Consider the following 17,103-nt stretch of genomic DNA (forward strand, 5'->3'; position numbering starts at 1 on the left):
TTGTCAGTCACCAACGAGCCTACAGCAGACGTGGACATACCCCTCCATAAATCTTCGTCCGCAAAGCCAAGCCAAAGATAGATGGAGAATAACACCAAACAATTGGAGAAAGTATTTCATTTGTTAGAAAGTTGAGTTTAAAATTAAAGGTAGTGCAAGAAAAACTGTACACAGTGTATAAACAAACAAAGAACTGTAAACAGATAATGAATGTAAACAATACAGAGAGAATAAAAAAGAAATTCAATAAAATAAGAGTCCCCTGATTGAGTTTGTTGTTGAGGAGTCTGATGGTGGAGGGGGAGCAGATGTCTTCAAACTTTTCCTTTCCACTCATATACCAAGTCAAGTCACCTTTATTTGTTCATACCAAAACTACTAATGCAGTGCACAGTAAAGAAGAGATAGCATTTCGAAGGAGCCATGGAGGATATAGGAGTTAAATATTAAGTCATCAGTCAATACTAGTACAAGTGTTCTTGGAATGGAGGAGATTTATGGCTTGGGGGGGAGCCATTGCATAATCTCTGTGCCATCGTGTTCTGAAATTAGTAAGGGATTACTTAAAATGGTAGGCGAGTAGGAAGGGAAGGTTGAGAATCTCCACTCTAGACCCAATTGTCAGTGAAATATTTTGCTTGAGAAAAATCGTCATTAGCCCATTTCCTTTGGAATGTGCACATAACGAGTCAATCAGGTCCGATGAAAACAGTGGTTTTCAACCTTTTTCTTTCCACCCACGTACCACCTTAAGCAACCCCTTACTAATCACAGAGCACTGATGGGATAAGGATTGCTTAAATGAATGGGAGGGGAAAGAAAAAGGTTGAAAACCACTGATTTAGAGATATCCCATTAATTCTGTAAAAAAAAACATAAGATGGAGAAACAGTGCACTTTATAGAGTAAAAATACATGACCAATGTTTTACGTTTCGCCCTTCAAGGTCCACCTGCTGAATTTCTCCAGCATTGATGTTCACCCACGGTGTCTGCCGACTTCCGCGTGACTCCCCATTAGTTCTGTTTCAAGTGAACAACTTCTCTATTTCGCCGCTCCCTGCATTCACCCCTGAGAAGAAGGTAGAAGCAAGTGTACGTTGGGCTTTGGGGTTGTTGGAGGTCCGAGTAACTGCAGGAAACCTCTCCTTTCATGTATTATGACCAAGCTCTGAGACAGTTAACCTTTTGCTGAGTTCCTGTGGGGTTTTTTTTGCGCTGTTAGGGCACTGTGCCAACCTTGTGGTGACGCGGTGCTCAGAAGTTCGTCAATAAAGTGATCCCATCGCAATGTTCCCTGAACTTCTGTATAGGATACACAGATCCGAAAAGCAGGACAGGAGATATGCAGATTAGAGAGGGCACCGAGTGAAATATCCGGCCGGAACGTGCTTGATTCCTCGGCCACAAGTTCCACCTTCGTGCCAGTGAGAATACTATGAGCGAGGAGACAAGGAGGTCCAGGGTGATTCGGGAACGGCCAGCGCCATGCTCACCTTCAGAGCCATCCGTCTCCAGTCTCTTCTGCGAGTGTTTGGGATCCTTCAGTGCTGTGCCCTGGGCTCAGGTGAGCTCGGCGAGAGAAGGGTATGCTTTTAAACCTTGAGGACAAACTTCACAAGCAGAAATGCAGATGAGTTTCTAAACTTGCTGTCGTTCAGACCGACAGTGGAGGAAGAGAAGGGTGTTCTTTTATTAAGTTAAATTAGGTGAATTCTGCATTTTTTTAAAAAAATTCCAGTCTGAAAGGGGCAGATGTAAACTGTTTCTAAGTTCAGATTGGCTCAAGCCCGAAATGAGTTTTAATTTAAAAATACACACGTACATAGATTGAGAAATAAGAAAAGACAGACAATTTGTACTTCTCAAATAATGCATGTGTAAATTGTGTGTATTCCTCTCAATCTATTTATCTTAGCTCTATAAAGTACACTGACCTGCTGAGTTTCTCCATCATTGCAGATCAACCACGGTGTCTGCAGACTTTCGGGGAATCTCGAGTTCGGACTGAACCTCGGTATAAATGCGGGTTAAGTCTCCTTGTTAAGAATCTAGTTCCATGGTGGTGGTGGAGGAGATTTACCTGAAACCTGAGAATGCTGCCTCCACCCAGAGACAGAATTTCTGCCACCCTGGGAGAGGCGGCGTGTGGAATTTATTTCAATATCTTTAATTATGTGAACGGCAGAGTTGAAATTACATTGACTGTAATGAAATCTGCTAACGTTGTCCCGACGTTGATGGGATATTTGGATTATTTCGTCCATTCTGAAGTATGAAAATTGAAATTGGAAGCTGAGAACTGGATGTCTTTTTTTAAAAAAAGAGTCCAATTCTCCGCTCTCACTGTGCAGGTTGGGACTTTACCAACGAGTTTGATAACTACCGCACAAGAGGTTGTTTTTTAATCGTAGAAAGCACGGGATAGATTCAACGAGAACAGAGACTTGGCAGTTAATGGGTCGTATTTTCGGGATAAGACTTAACTAAAGAAGAGTCGCAGCTATTTTCAAGATGGATCTTTCAGTGATTTGGATTGTCGGGGGATCAAGAATCAAATTTGCTTTAGATCCAGAGCTAGGTGGCAGTGTGAGTGTGTGCGTAGGGAAGATGGACAAAAGTTTTCGCGAAGGGGCAACATGACAGATAGAATATAATGTAGGATAATAATGAGTTTATTGGCATGTGCATTGGATATAGGCACTGACGTTCGCGCTGCAGCTGAACAGATAGTTGTAGGAAAACTACAATCGCTCTTTTAAAAAGATCTTTATCGAGTTTTAATTTAAAAATACACACGTACTTAGATTGAGAAATAAGAAAAGACAGACAATTTGTACTTCTCAAATAATGCATGTGAAAATTGTGTGTATTCCTCTCAATCAAACCCCTTTTCCAAAGTATCTCGAAAAAAGAACCACCCCTCCCTCTAACCAGTGGTTCTCAACCTTTTTCTTTCCACTCACATCCCACTTTAAGTATTCCCTGTGCCATAGGTGCTCTGTCCTCAGTAAGGGATCGCTGAAGGGGGTATGTGGATGGAAAGAAAAAGTTTGAAAACCACTGTTTTAATCGTACCAATTGACTCGTTATGTGCACGGTCTCAACTCCAAAGGAAATGGGCCAATGACAGTTTTTCTCAAGCAAAATATTTCAGTAACAATTGGGTCTAGACCAGTGGTTCTCAACCTTCCCTTCCCACTCACATACCCCCTTAAGCAATGCCTTACCAATCAAAGAGCAGTGATGGCATAGGGAATACTTAAAATGGTATCCGAGTGGAAAGAAAAAGGTTGAGAACCACTGGTCTAAACAAAACTACTACAGTTAACATAAATTGATTAAAAAAGACAATAAATACCTAAGATCGATAACAACACTGCTCCTAAACTACTGAATAACTGTGACGGTCATAAACCAAAATCCCATTAACCCATTTGTTCAGTTTTTTAAGCCCAGCAATTTAAAACTTTTTGCAGCCAATCTTACTGAAATGGACCTTGAACAGTTATTTAGCTTCTATCTGGAAGAGAAGACGGGCTTTTTGCCGACTATTCTGGGTTTAGTTGAAGGCCATTTAGAACTTCATTAAATAGTTGGGAAATCTTTGTGTAACAGAAGTCGCAATGTCTCAAAATCTCTGGCAATTAGTCGGTGCTGCGATTGTGTATTTGCTCCTTAGTATGTATTAACTCCATGAGATACATGGTTGCCAGAACATAATCACTGCATTTCACCTCGAATGTGGTTGAAATACTAAGCAACTCTGAGCTGGTTTCCACAGAATTTAAAATACTTCAGCGCAACTACTAGAATCCTGGCAACAAGCTCTTGAAGATATTAATCTCTCAAGTTTAGGAATGTATTGGCTCCATTCAAGTTATTAACTGTGTAGATCCTTCCTGTGACATTGGAATGCACAGACTCTGTACCCAACTCAAGTGCAGTCCAGGAAAAAGAATTGCAAATCTTATTAGCTCAACTAAACTTCCTTTTCCACTGAAGCCAAAATAGTATCAAAGGCTGATTACTGAATACACCTAGATCTTATCGATAGTCCCTTCAATTTAAAAAAAAAATGCCAATACTAATTGCTAAATAATGATCCATTTTGGAATGTAAATGTGTTCTAGTAACAGTAACTCTCCATTTAATAATGAACATCTGAACAGGCCTCGCCTGTAGACAATGGCAAGGTAGGAATTGGTGTTCAGGAGTGATTCTGTAAAGTAGAGCAAACCTCAACATGGATGAGCATCTGAAAAATGAAATGCATTAAAACTTGCAGAAACATACTGGTCTTTATAACAGGTCTCCCAAGAGAGAGAGAGAAAGGGTATTTGAGAGCATTTTATACCACTTGCATCGGCTGTCTTATATACTTCTCACCTACCCACCAGAGTTCCTGACACCCCATCTAACCACTCTCTCCTAGGCCTCGGGCACCCACCCATCCGAGCTCCCAAAGCCTTGACCACAGGTCCTTGCTTCGGCAGCCCTCTCATCTGAGCTCCCAACACCTTGACCACGTATCCTTGCCTCAGCTGCTCACCCATCCGAGCTCCTGATGCCTTGAACAATGCAGGTACTTACCCAAAGTATGACCTGTGTAAAAGTTGACCCCCCACCGACCAACCCAACTTGACCTGAAAAATTGGTCCAAAAAAATTCAGTTATTACACAAGTATATACGTTTAATGTAAACAAATTACGGTGGTTTAGAATTAATATTTTAAATGTAAGACTTAATTGCTTTGCATCCTGTGTTTAAAGAAATGAAGAGAAGTAATGTTGAGATCTAGCATTAGTTTGTATGTGGGACTTTGACACTGTGTTGCCTCTTTGATCTTGAAGCTTAACTAAAGAAACCTGGAAAGAGCGGAATTCAATTTAAAAAAAAACATTAAAATAATTTGATAGATTGCTCAACAATCGATTTCATTGTTTTTATTATTCTGCTGTCTCACAACCCTTGTACCTCCTGGTTTGATTTCAATGTAGTATTGTCTGTATGGAGTTATGTTGCATTTTCCCTGTGCTGTGTGGATCGCCCTCCTATCCTCTAGTTTCCTCTCATCCCAAAGTCAAAAATTAGTCAAGAATTGACCCTATATATTGCCTTGTGTCCTTGACCTGTGGTCAAGGCTTTGGGAACTCAGACGGGTGGGTGCCCGAGGCCGAGGAGAGAATGGTTAGATGGGGTGTCAGGAACTCTGGTGGGCAGGTATATAAGAATATATTCCCCCTCTGACTCCAACATTTATGAATGGAATATCTTTAAAAGTGTAAGTATTAAATGCATTACTAAATTCACAAAGATTAATCCAAGCATGAAACTAAAAAAAAATTACATTAAAATGGAAACAGGTAATCAAAACAAACTATGCAAATCAATGGCCAAGTGTTTCAGTTGAATTAATATTTTAAAAATGGCAATCAAATACATTACTACATGCCAAAAATAGAGAAGCTTAAAGATCGTAGTGCAGTCTAGAAGCTGAAACAAAACAAGAATTCTCAATAAATTCAACATTTAATAAGGCTATTTTATATTTGTACAATTTTGGAAAACAGGCAAACCAAACCATGGCAGATCATTTGTTTCTCCAAATGGAGTGATTTTTTTTTAGTGTAGAGAAATTTAATATCTCTTATTTTGAATAATTGCTCAATGTTAAAATTATATTCAACAATACTTGCCTGCAACATTCTATATAGTCAGTTAAATGTCGAGCGTAATAAAATTAGTTAGGCGCATGTCAATCAAACTGAATTTTGCTCTGATGAGCTTCTTTCATGGATACTACATTTAGTTTTGGTCCAAGGCATTGGAGACTACACAGCAAAGTACCACAAATTGATCCATTGGGATTATCAGTAGTTATGAGAAATATTGGCCTTTGACTTCTGAAAAGAAATGTCTCAGAAATGCTCTTTGACATTGTTGTTGAAGAGAACAGTAAACATGATGGTAAAATGTTTCAAATTAGTAAAAGTAAATTTAGGAAAATATCTTTCTACAACCATAGATCAACAAACGGAGCAGACCTATACTGAAAAAACTTGGAGAGGTTTAGGAATTAATGAAGGTTTTTTTTAGTTTGAAAGCTTGGGATCTTTCTGGATGTATCAATTAAAAGAGGCTTAATTGTGTTTGTTCTTTATTCTACGCCTTGTGAAACCAGACTGTGAAATAACTAGATAATCCAAACATTAAAAAAATATGCTGCAAAAAAAATATACAGTCCACACTTGAACATGTATTGCAAATAAAATTAGAGCAATCCACACATCCAAAATTTCTCATGTGTGCGTCAGAAACAATTATCTTTAGGCATAATGTTGGAATGACTTAAAATTTGACCCTCAATTTAGACCATTGTTAAATGTAAAATAATTAGGGATGGTTATCTTGGCAGTTAGTGCAATACTATTATAGTAACAACGACCAGATTCGAATTTTGTAAGGAGTTTGTACGTTCTCACCGTGCCTGCATGGGTTTCCTCCGGGTGCTCCAGTTTCTTTCCACCTTTTCAGACATTGTAGATTAATTGGGGTATTTTGGCCGCACAGGATCGTGGACCAGAGGGCCTGTTACTGTGATGCATGTCCAAATATTTCTTTAAATTGAAATTTTAAATAAATAATTAAAAAGCAACAATTGCAAACTGATGATACTTGTATGGGACCTGTTGCTTGAAAAGTTCAAGTTTATTTATCATCCAATTGCACAAGTATAACCCAACAAAACAGTCTGCTCCAGTCCTCGGTGCAAAACCTACAACTGGACACAACACACATACAGACGAGCAATACACATGCAGGACAGATATACATATCTAAAATAAATTAATACTGTTTAATAAATAATAGAGTCTTGGATAGTTAGTGTGAGCAGTTCATTTAGTCATTCAGCATTCTCACTGCCCATGGGAAGAAGAGTCAGCTCAGCCTGGTGGTGCTGGCTTTGATTCTCCTGAATCTCTTTTCCAATGAGAGTAGCTGAAAGATGCTGGGTGCGGGCTGATGGGGATCTCAACAATTTTGTGTTCCCTCTTAAAATCTCGATGATGGTACATCATGTCAATGGGGGGCAGGAAGACCCCAGTGATCCCCTCAGCCACTCTTATGGTGCTGTGGATTGACCTCCAATCCAATGCTCTTCAGCAGCTGTACCACACTGTGATGCTACCTGCCAGGATGCTCTTGATAGAGCTCCTGTAGAAAGTTAACATGATGGTGGCCGGTAGCCTTGCCCACCTCAGTCTTCTCAGGAAGTGAAGTTGCTGTTCTGCCTACCTGACAAGTGAGGAGATGTGTGTCCAGGATAGGTCACTTGTTAAGTGGACTCCAAGGAACTTGGTGCGCTCTACTCTCTCCAAGTTATTAATTTGAAGTGGAGGGCAGTTGTTTTAGATCCTCAAGTCCACAATCATCTCCTTCATCTTGTTCACATTGAGATTTGGGTTGTTATTCTCATACGATATTACAAGATTTTCAACCTCTTCTCTGTAGTGCGACTCATCATTGTTGCTGATGAGGCCAACGGCTGTTGTGCAAACTTGATAACTTTGTTGGAGGTGGATTTGGCGATGCAGTCGTGGGTCAGTCATGTGAACAGGAGTGGGCTGAGCACGCAGCCCTGTGGTGTGCCAGTGCTCAGTGTGATGGTGCTCAACATTCTGCTACTGACCCAGACAGACTGTGGTCTTTCCATTAAGAAGTTCATAATCCAGTTACAGAGAAGGCCGTTGAGTCCCAGCGAGGACAACATCTCCACCGGGGATGAACAGCAGCCTGGTGCATGAGGCATTATTCTCCAGGTAGATCAGGATGGATTGAAGGGCCAAGGCTATAGCATAATCAGTAGAATGGTTTCTTCTATCGATGAAATGGATCCAATTTCTATGTGAGGTGTGCTTTGATGCATTCCATCACCAGAGTCAAAGCATTTCATAATGGTGGAAGTCAGTGCCACAGGGCGGTATCATTGAGGCCTGTTGTTGTCACCCTCTTGGGTACCTATGATGGTGGCTGTCTTGAAACCCACGGAGATGATGGACTGCTGCTGTGAGGTGTTGAAGATACTCGCAAAGACTTCTGTCAATTGATCTGCGCAGTCATTCACTACCCAACCAGGTATGTTATCTGGTCCTGTTGCCTTGAGTGGGTTTACCTTGGATAAGGTTCTCTTCACCTTGGCCACAGATATCAGGGGACATCAGCCTGTTCTTCTCATTGAACCATGCACAGAAGATGTTCAATCTGTCCTGAAGGAAGGCATCATGGTCTTCAACTCGCAAGGTTGTCTTGTGATCTGTTACGGTTTGGATCCCTTGCCACATGCTCCTTGTGTCGCACAGCTGGCTATGCTTTGCCCATGCTTGTCTTCCAATTGCACAGGAGAGTTGAGCCCTGGCTGATCACAATGCCATCTTGACTCTTGTCCTGAAAGCCATGACGCTAGACCAAAAGTAATTAATTTGTTTAAAAGCCAACTTCTTTAATGTGACAGTACATCTGTGATTGCAGCCCAGAGATAAATGACAACTAACATGGTATTGAACAAAGTACATGTTCAGGGTGTGGGTCATTAATCAGCTGTGTACACAGTCAGTATCTTGTGCTGAATGAATCAAGCATCATTAGGCATCAAGAACAATGAAACTGTTCCTAACAGCCAATTTTCTATCCATTTGCCCATTCAGAGCCAGCCCTTCAGCGCTTGACGTCCTGTTTTGTGGAAACTGCCAAAATGTTTGGCCTGGAAGTCAGCCTGAAGAAAACTGAGGTCCTCCATCAGCCAGCTCCCCACCATGACTACCAGCCCCCCCACATCTCCATCGGGCACACTGAACTCAAAATGGTCAACCAGTTTACCTATCTCGGCTGCACCATTTCATCAGATGCAACAACGAGATAGACAACAGACTCGCCAAGGCAAATAGCGCCTTTGGAAGACTACACAAAAGAGTCTGGAAAAACAACCACCTGAAGAAACACACAAAGATCAACGTGCACAGAGCCGTTGTCATACCCACGCTCCTTTTCGGCTCCGAATCATGGGTCCTCTACCGGCATCACCTACAGCTCCTAGAACGCTTCCCATCAGCGCTGTCTCCGCTCCATCCTCAACATTCATTGGAGCGACTTCATCCCTAACGTCGAAATACTCGAGATGGCAGAGACCGACAGCATCGAATTCAAGCTGCCGAAGATCCAACTGCGCTGGGTAGGTCACGTCTCCAGGATGGAGGATCATCGCCTTCCCAAGATCGTGTTATATGGTGAGCTCTCCACTGGCCACCATGACAGAGGTGCACCAAGGAAGAGGTACAAGGACTGCCTAAAGAAATCTCTTGGTGCCTGCCACATTGACCACCACCAGTGGGCTGATATTGCCTCAAACCGTGCATCTTGGCGCCTCACAGTTTGGCGGGCAGCAACCTCCTTTGAAGAAGACCGCAGAGCCCACCTCACTGACAAAAGACAAAGGAGGAAAAACCCAACCCCAACCAACCAATTTTCCTTTGCAAACGCTGCAACCATCGGACTTGTCAGCCACAAACGAGCCTGCAGCTGACATGGACATTACCCCTCCATAAATCCATAAATCTTCATCCGCGAAGCCAAGCCAAAGAAACCAAGTTTGGGAACCCTCAGTTCTAGTTTTGTACTCATTTAGAGTTCCTGATCATGGTGTTGTTATTTATTTCTATCTCTGCTGTGAATTTTATTATACTTTTAACTCCCACTTGGAAACAATATGCATACATGCACTAATTCTGGACGCACTAATCCCAAACGCACTAAAACTGCTGCCTCTTTCTTTCCCCCCATTGCTTGTGGGTTCATTGGTTTAAACTAGTCGTTTCAAACTTTTTCTTTTCACTCGCATACCATTTTAAGTAATCCCTTTGCCGTAGGTGCTCTGTGATTAGTAAGGGTTTGCTTAAAGCGGTCTGTGAGTGGGAAAAGAAAAAGTTTGAGAACCACTGCTCTGGACCCAATTGTTACTGAAATATTTTGCTGAGAATTATCACTGGCCCATTTCCTTGGGAGGTATGAGACCATGCACATAACGAGTCAATGAGGTACAATTAAAACAGTGGTTTTCAAACTTTGTCTTTCCACCCATATCTTTGGCTTGGCTTCGCTGACAAAGATTTATGGAGGGGTATGTCCATGTCTGCTGCAGGCTCATTGGTGACGGGACAGGCAGACATGGTTGCAGCAGTTGCAAGGGAAAATTGGTGGGTTGGGTGTTGGGTTTTTCCTCCTTTGTCTTTTGTCAGTGAGGTGGGCTCTGCGGTCTTCTTCAAAGGAGGTTGCTGCCCGCCAAACTGTGAGGTGCCAAGATGCACGGTTGGAGGTGATATCAGCCCACTGGCGGTGGTCAATGTGGCAGGCACCAAGAGATTTCTTTAAGCAGTCCTTGTACCTCTTCTTTGGTGCACCTCTGTCTCGGTGGCCAGTGGAGAGTTCGCCATATAACACGATCTTGGGAAGGCGATGGTCCTCCATTCTGGAGACGTGACCCACCCAGCGATGTTGGGTCTTCAGCAGCATGGATTCGATGCTTGCGGACTCTGCCAGCTTGAGTACTTCGATGTTGGTGATGAAGTCATTCCAATGAATGTTGAGGATGGAGCGGAGACAGCGCTGGTGGAAGCGTTCTAGGAGCAGTAGGTGATGCCGGTAGAGGACCCATGATTCGGAGCCGAAAAGGAGCGTGGGTATGACAATGGCTCTGTGCAAGTTGATCTTTGTGTGTTTCTTCAGGTGGTTGTTTTTCCAGACTCTTTTGTGTAGTCTTCCAAAGGCACTATTTGCCTTGGCGAGTCTGTTGCCTATCTCGTTGTTGCATCCGATGAAATGGTGCAGCCGAGATAGGTAAACTGGTTGACCGTTTTGAGTTTTGTGTGTCCGATGAAGATGTGGGGGGGCTGGTAGTCATGGTGGGGAGCTGGCTGATGGAGGACCTCAGTTTTCTTCAGGCTGACTTCCAGGCCAAACATTTTGGCAGTTTCCGCAAAACAGGACATCATGTGCTGGAGAGCTGGCTCTGAATGGGCAAGTAGTTCACGGACAAGTTGCTCTTGTGTCTTGGTGTGAGCTTGCAGACACCTCAGATTGAAGAGACTGCCATCCGTGCAGTACCGGATGTAAAGCATCTTCATTGTTGAGGTCTTTCATGGCTTGTTTCAGCATCATGCTGAAGAAGATAGTAAAGAGGGTTGGTGCGAGGATGCAGCCTTGCTTCACACCGTTGTCAATGGAGAAGGGTTCGGAGAGCACATTGCTGTATCTGACCCGACCTTGTTGGTTTTCGTGCAGTTGGATAACCATGTTGAGGAACTTTGGGGGGCATCCGAGGCACTCTAGTATTTGCCAAAGCCCTTTCCTGCTCACGGTGTCAAAGGCTTTGGTGAGGTCAACATAGGTCCACCCATATAACACCTTAAGTGATCCCTTATGTATCCTTTCTGTATCGCACAGTTTGTTTACCTTTATTTAAATGTGTACATTGTGTAGTTTTTTTTTGCACTACCAATAAGTGGTAATTCTGCCTCGCCCACAGGAAAAAGAATCTCGGGTTGTATATGATGTACTCTGACAATAAATCTGAATTTAACTCAGGGACTTTCCTATGTGAGTGGAAAGACAAAGTTTGAAAACCACTTAAGCACACAAAATAAGTCATCACTTTGAAATGGTATTAAAGGAATGCTCGTTTGTAGGAAGTGTCTTGTCAACAATGGAGCAGATGCATGCTGTTCAGAAGCAGGAAAATGCGGAACGCTGATCCGCAGTTTGGGAATGGGTGCCAGTCTGCAGCCAACAAGCATAGAAATAAATGCCTGCTCAGAAGAGAGTGTGGGAAAGGATACAGCAAAACCCCAGCTTGAAGGGTGTCAAGAATATGCTCACCATAATCTCGCCCTCCGCTACAGTGCCAAATTCAGTGATATCGTCATTGCTTTATTTTTAAAGCTGGATCATCCTGCAAACAAGAGTTTGAATTGTCATCTGGGAACTTTTAGACAAAAAACTGCAACTACTTTGATTATGCACACATTCTCTCACTCCCCCACTGTCTTTTATGCCGAGGCCACATGGGTTTGCATGCAAGCCAGCAGTAGCATGGAATGGACAGTAAGAGTATAGTGTGAATGAATTTATGTAGACTCAGGCTATTGAGGACATGGTATTAAGTTGAAACTCTCACCCAGTGAGACCACAGGATGTTAACGACAGGAAATAATGCCATGTTTTATTTTACACTGGCAGTGCTTGATGGGTTAGTATGGAGACTGTTTTTAATCTACAGCACACCTGGCATGGGAGTCCTTGATGCTGATACCGATGCAATGCATTTCCTTCTCCAAGTATACACTATCTTATTCCAAAATAATATGCAGTATTTCTCCTGGGCAGCCTTAAATCTAATGACATAATCCCCATCCTCATCTGATTTCACTCTTCCCATCTCTTCTCTATCTATTCCTGTACTTGATATTTTTCTCTTTATAACTTTTTGTTCATTTCTGGCCCCCCCCCTCCCCCACCCTTGCCAACCTTCCTTATGATTTTTTTCCTCTACCTGTCTCTCCATCTCTGACCTATATCCTATAGTGTATCACCTCTGGGCCCCTCCCCCAGCTTTTTTTCCCCTTTTTTTAGACGTACAGCATGGTAACTGGCCATTCTGGCCCATGACCCCATGCCACCCAGATACCTCAATTAACCTACAAACCCCATATATTGTTGGAGGATGGGAGGACACCAGTGCACCTGTGGAAAACCCACACAGACATGGGGAGAATGTACAAACTCCTTACAGATAGTGGCGGATTTGAACCCGGGTCGCTGGCGCTGTAGTAATGTTACGCTAACCGCTAAGCTAACTGCAGTTTTACTTATTTTTAACTCCATCTTGACAAAGGGGTCAGACCTGAAATATTGACTGACCACTTCCACCATGGATGCTCTCTGACCTGAAGAGTTTCTCCAGTAAATCTTTGCCAATTCTGAAGTGTTCCTTTTCATTTTGTCGTGATAGCTTGCCAGCAATTGGTAATTGACACAACAGAATAATGATCAAGAAGCTTTCCCTTCCATCACATCAGTTTATTTCACAAATATGTAAAGAAGTCCCTGAGTTAAATTCAGATTTATTGTCAGAGTACATCATATACAACCCGAGATTCTTTTTCCTGTGGGCGAGGCAGAATTACCACTTATTGGTAGTGCAAAAAAAAACTACACAATGTACACATTTAAATAAAGGTAAACAAACTGTGCGATACAGAAAGGAAACAAAAAAGTGCATAAGTAAGATTGAATTTGTCGTTGAGGAGTCTGATGGATGGGTAGCAGTTGTTTGAGAAACTGATGGTGCAAGTTAGACAGGTCTATCAATTCAAAGTACAGGGAGTTCCAGAGTTACGAATGAGATTTGTTCCTATGACTGTCTGTAAGTCGAATTTGTAGATAAGTCAAAACCGGTACATAACGGTTCTTTTTTAGCATCGGTTAGTCAAATGTTTGTCTTAGTATTATTTATAAAAAAAAAACATTAAAGAAACAGTTCATAAAAGTTTAGATAGGGGGAAAAAAATCATGCTTAAAAGTTAACACTTATTCTTATTTCATCAATATCTTGCATACCGGAAGGGGCATTTGTTCGTAAATACAAGTCGTTCTCCCTGTATCTGTAATGTTATAAAATCATTAAATATTTGGTCTTGAAGGGAGCAAGTTATTTATATCAAATTGAAGCTGTTTACTTAGATTGAGTCATGGAGTCTTGCAGCATGGAAACAGGCCATTCAGTCCAACTTGTCCATGTTAGGCATTGTCTACTCAAGCTATTTGTCTGCTTCTAGCCCACATTTCTCTAAACATTTCCTATCCATGAACCAGTCTAAATATCTTTTAATCATTATAATTACACGTGCTTCTGGCTGCTTGTTCAGTGTACCCATCACCCTCTGTATGGAAAATGGTGCTGACTGGATCCTTCTCACTTTAAATCTATCAGTTGAGTTTGCAAAGCATTAGAAATAGGATTCAATTTTGAATTTGAAAGCAAATTGGATGTTTTCTGGAAATATTTTTGTTGTATTATGCACAGAATATCATTGTGCGCAGTAGATGGAGGAATGAGGTTTCTAAATAGATTGGATTGACAGTACAATTCCCAATATCCAATGCAGAGAACTGAAGGTTCAAGTTCTTGGGGTCCTTCCAAGCTAAAAGTATTTTCTTCTTCATTTGAGCCTTTCTTCATATCATAATTCCCTCAGATCAAAAACCTTCTGGGAGCTTCTTTCTGAACCCATTTTAAATGTGCCCTACCATGAGGCAATCAAATCTTCCTATCACTTTTGGAACTGATTGCACTTCTGTCAGAATAACTCTTCTGAAATGTGACCCTTTGCTTCTCAGAATTACCCTCGCATCTGGATGCATGTGCTATTTGGAAATGCGGCCAAAAATATCATGGTTGTCCATCCTATGTGTTCAGAATAAAGGCAAATATTGCAGGAGGCACTCATCATTTCTAGCAGCTGCTCGATTAATGAGAGATTACAGTTCAATGTACTGCGAGTGTTTTATTCTAATTTAACCTGTTCTTTTCTCCCATTCCTCCAGGGGCTGAGTACACGATAGAGGATGCAGAGGGAGATCTACTCTTCTTGATGGACAGTTCTGGCAGTATCTTGCCTTATGAATTCACTGGGTTGAAAGAATTTGTTGTTGATTTACTGAAGCCATTCACCATAGGCCCAAAGGATGTGCAAATCAGTTTTGTGCACGTGAGTGATGACCCAATGGTGGAGTTTCCATTTAATAAATACACATCAAACGCTGCAATCCAATGGGCTCTTCTGAACATGAAGCAAAAGCTTGGAGATACCAATACTGGCAAGGCATTAACTTATGCCAAGGACACCATGTTCACAGAGAAGGCAGGGGCCAGAGCAGATGTTCCAAAGGTGCTTGTATGGCTGACAGATGGGGTATCCTCCGATGACATATCACAGCCCATCAAACTGCTTAAGGATCTCGGGGTGACAGTGTTCATTGTTAGCACAGGGAGGGGCAACTACATTGAACTGAAAGCTGCTGCTAGTGAGCCGTCAGAAAGTCACCTGTATTATGTAGATCCTGATGACCTGTACGTTATTATGGAGGAGCTGCGTAACAACATTCGAGGTACGTGCCTACTAATTCCATTCCGTTTTTCTGATGGCTTGGTGCATCTCCCAGGGCTGTACGTGTGCAACTTGAGGTGAGGGACTCAGCAATTCTGGCGTATTATTACACCAGGGGTTCCCAACCTTTTTGTTCCTCTGTACACCTTGGGCATTTTTTATAGGTTCCCGTATACCCCTAAAAATTAAGGATTAAAAAAAAACACACGACATTGTGCAATCTGACTGCAGATTACAACACCATGTATTGTATAGTAGTGACCCAATGTACCCCCTGAAAAGTGCAAATGTACCACTGGAGGTTCATGTATTACACAATAAAGAAGCAGGAAGTTCAGGTCCCTCCAATTCCTGTCCTTGATGCTAATCAGTGGATGAGGTGATTGTTTGATGTGTTATTCTCCATTAATGATGAACCCCATTCCCCCACCCCACTTGTAGTATTGAATGAAATTAAGAGTATTAAACCCTAATTTTAAAAAGATATGTCAGTATGTAAGGTTTCTGGTAAGATATTAGTGTATTTTTGACAATATTTTAAGTTCAAGTTTAAATTCAATCATACAATTGTAAAATATAACTGGATGAATCAGCATTCTTTGGTCCTCAGTGTAAATTTAAAGACATAGAACACATATTTACAAGTGATTTATATGCAGTACATGTATAAATATTGTTAAATAAAATAGTAGATTCTCAGAGGGAATGTATAAGCACTCATCGGTCATTCAGTATTGCCACCATCCATGGGAAGAAGCTGTTTCTAAGCCTGGTGGTTCTGGCTTCACTGCTCTAAGACATGGGGCTATAAAACATTGGACTGAATAGCCCATTTCTGCTCCATTGAGTCTGTCCTGTCGTTTATTCAAGAGTTGATCCATTTTCCCGCTCATCCTCACTGCCCGGCCTTCTTCCCCATATTCTTTAATGCCCTGGCTAATTCAAATTCTATCAATACCTGGAATGGTGGCTTAGAAAGGACATTGTGATAGTCAACGCTTTACCAAAGGAGAATTTACTCACAGATAAACTCTTGAATAGCAGTTTAGTGAGAAGATTTTACTCATTTATCACATTAATTGACAAGGTATGTTTAATGTAGAATCTGTATAGTATTGTATCTGTATTGTATCATTTGTACCTGTGCACTATTCTAAGTGTGAAGCAGAAACTGGAGATGAAAATAGTGGAAACGCTAAAGATGCTATGTTCACACAGAAGGCAGGTGCCATTCCAAATATTCCAAAGCTCCTGGAATGAGAAAATGTTATCTTTGTATTACTAATCATCTTAGACAACTTATCTCACCAGAGTATCCTCAGAAAATTATGTAAAATGCTTAGAAAAATACAGGTTGAGTCGCCCGTATCCAAAATGCTTGGGAGCAGACGTTTTTCAGTTTTTTTTCTGATTTTGGAACAATGGAACCAAGCAGCATCAGCAGAATACCTGTATCAGCAGTTAAACAACGGCAGGCTTTTTGAGCGCTGACAAGACGCCACAAGTGGAAAATTCATGTGAAATAATGTTTAGTACTTATCAAAAAAAACCATCTCTAATGATGAAAGAAGATAAATGCAGCACCAAACACTAGAAATTCTCCTCGATGGCTTTTTCAAATGTTTCTTCCAGTGTCATCTGCCTCATTAACAATGGTTTTTGATTTTTGCCACTGCTGGCAGTCCCCAACTCCTCCCCATTGCCAGTCCGTGACACCTCCCTACCTCTGCTGCCAGTCCTCCCAGGATCACGCTCCTACCCAGGGTCCCCAGTCCTGCCCAGGAGCCCAAGATAACTTCTTCGATGACGACAGCACTGCACCCAATGTTGAAAATGGAGTCGCTGTCGCCAGCTGCAGCTGATGCTGAAGTCTTGGATATGC

General features: G+C 41.8%; 1 protein-coding gene across 2 annotated transcripts in view; it reads left to right on the forward strand.

The window, feature by feature from the left end:
• Positions 1 to 1,245: 1,245 nt before the first annotated feature.
• Positions 1,246 to 17,103, forward strand: part of vwa1 (von Willebrand factor A domain containing 1) — a 48,131-nt gene continuing 32,273 nt past the window's right edge. Inside the window, exons 1-2 of one of the 2 annotated variants that reach the window (XM_069918791.1) lie at positions 1,246 to 1,566; positions 14,659 to 15,222. In XM_069918791.1, the coding sequence (XP_069774892.1) occupies positions 1,488 to 1,566; positions 14,659 to 15,222 (643 nt within the window). In that variant the 5' untranslated portion in view covers positions 1,246 to 1,487. The remainder of the gene's footprint in view (positions 1,567 to 14,658; positions 15,223 to 17,103) is intronic. The other variant, XM_069918790.1, reaches the window with a different exon arrangement.

The sequence above is a fragment of the Narcine bancroftii genome, chromosome 2 (assembly GCF_036971445.1).
Source record: "Narcine bancroftii isolate sNarBan1 chromosome 2, sNarBan1.hap1, whole genome shotgun sequence".
NCBI classification, from domain to species: Eukaryota; Metazoa; Chordata; class Chondrichthyes; order Torpediniformes; family Narcinidae; genus Narcine; species Narcine bancroftii.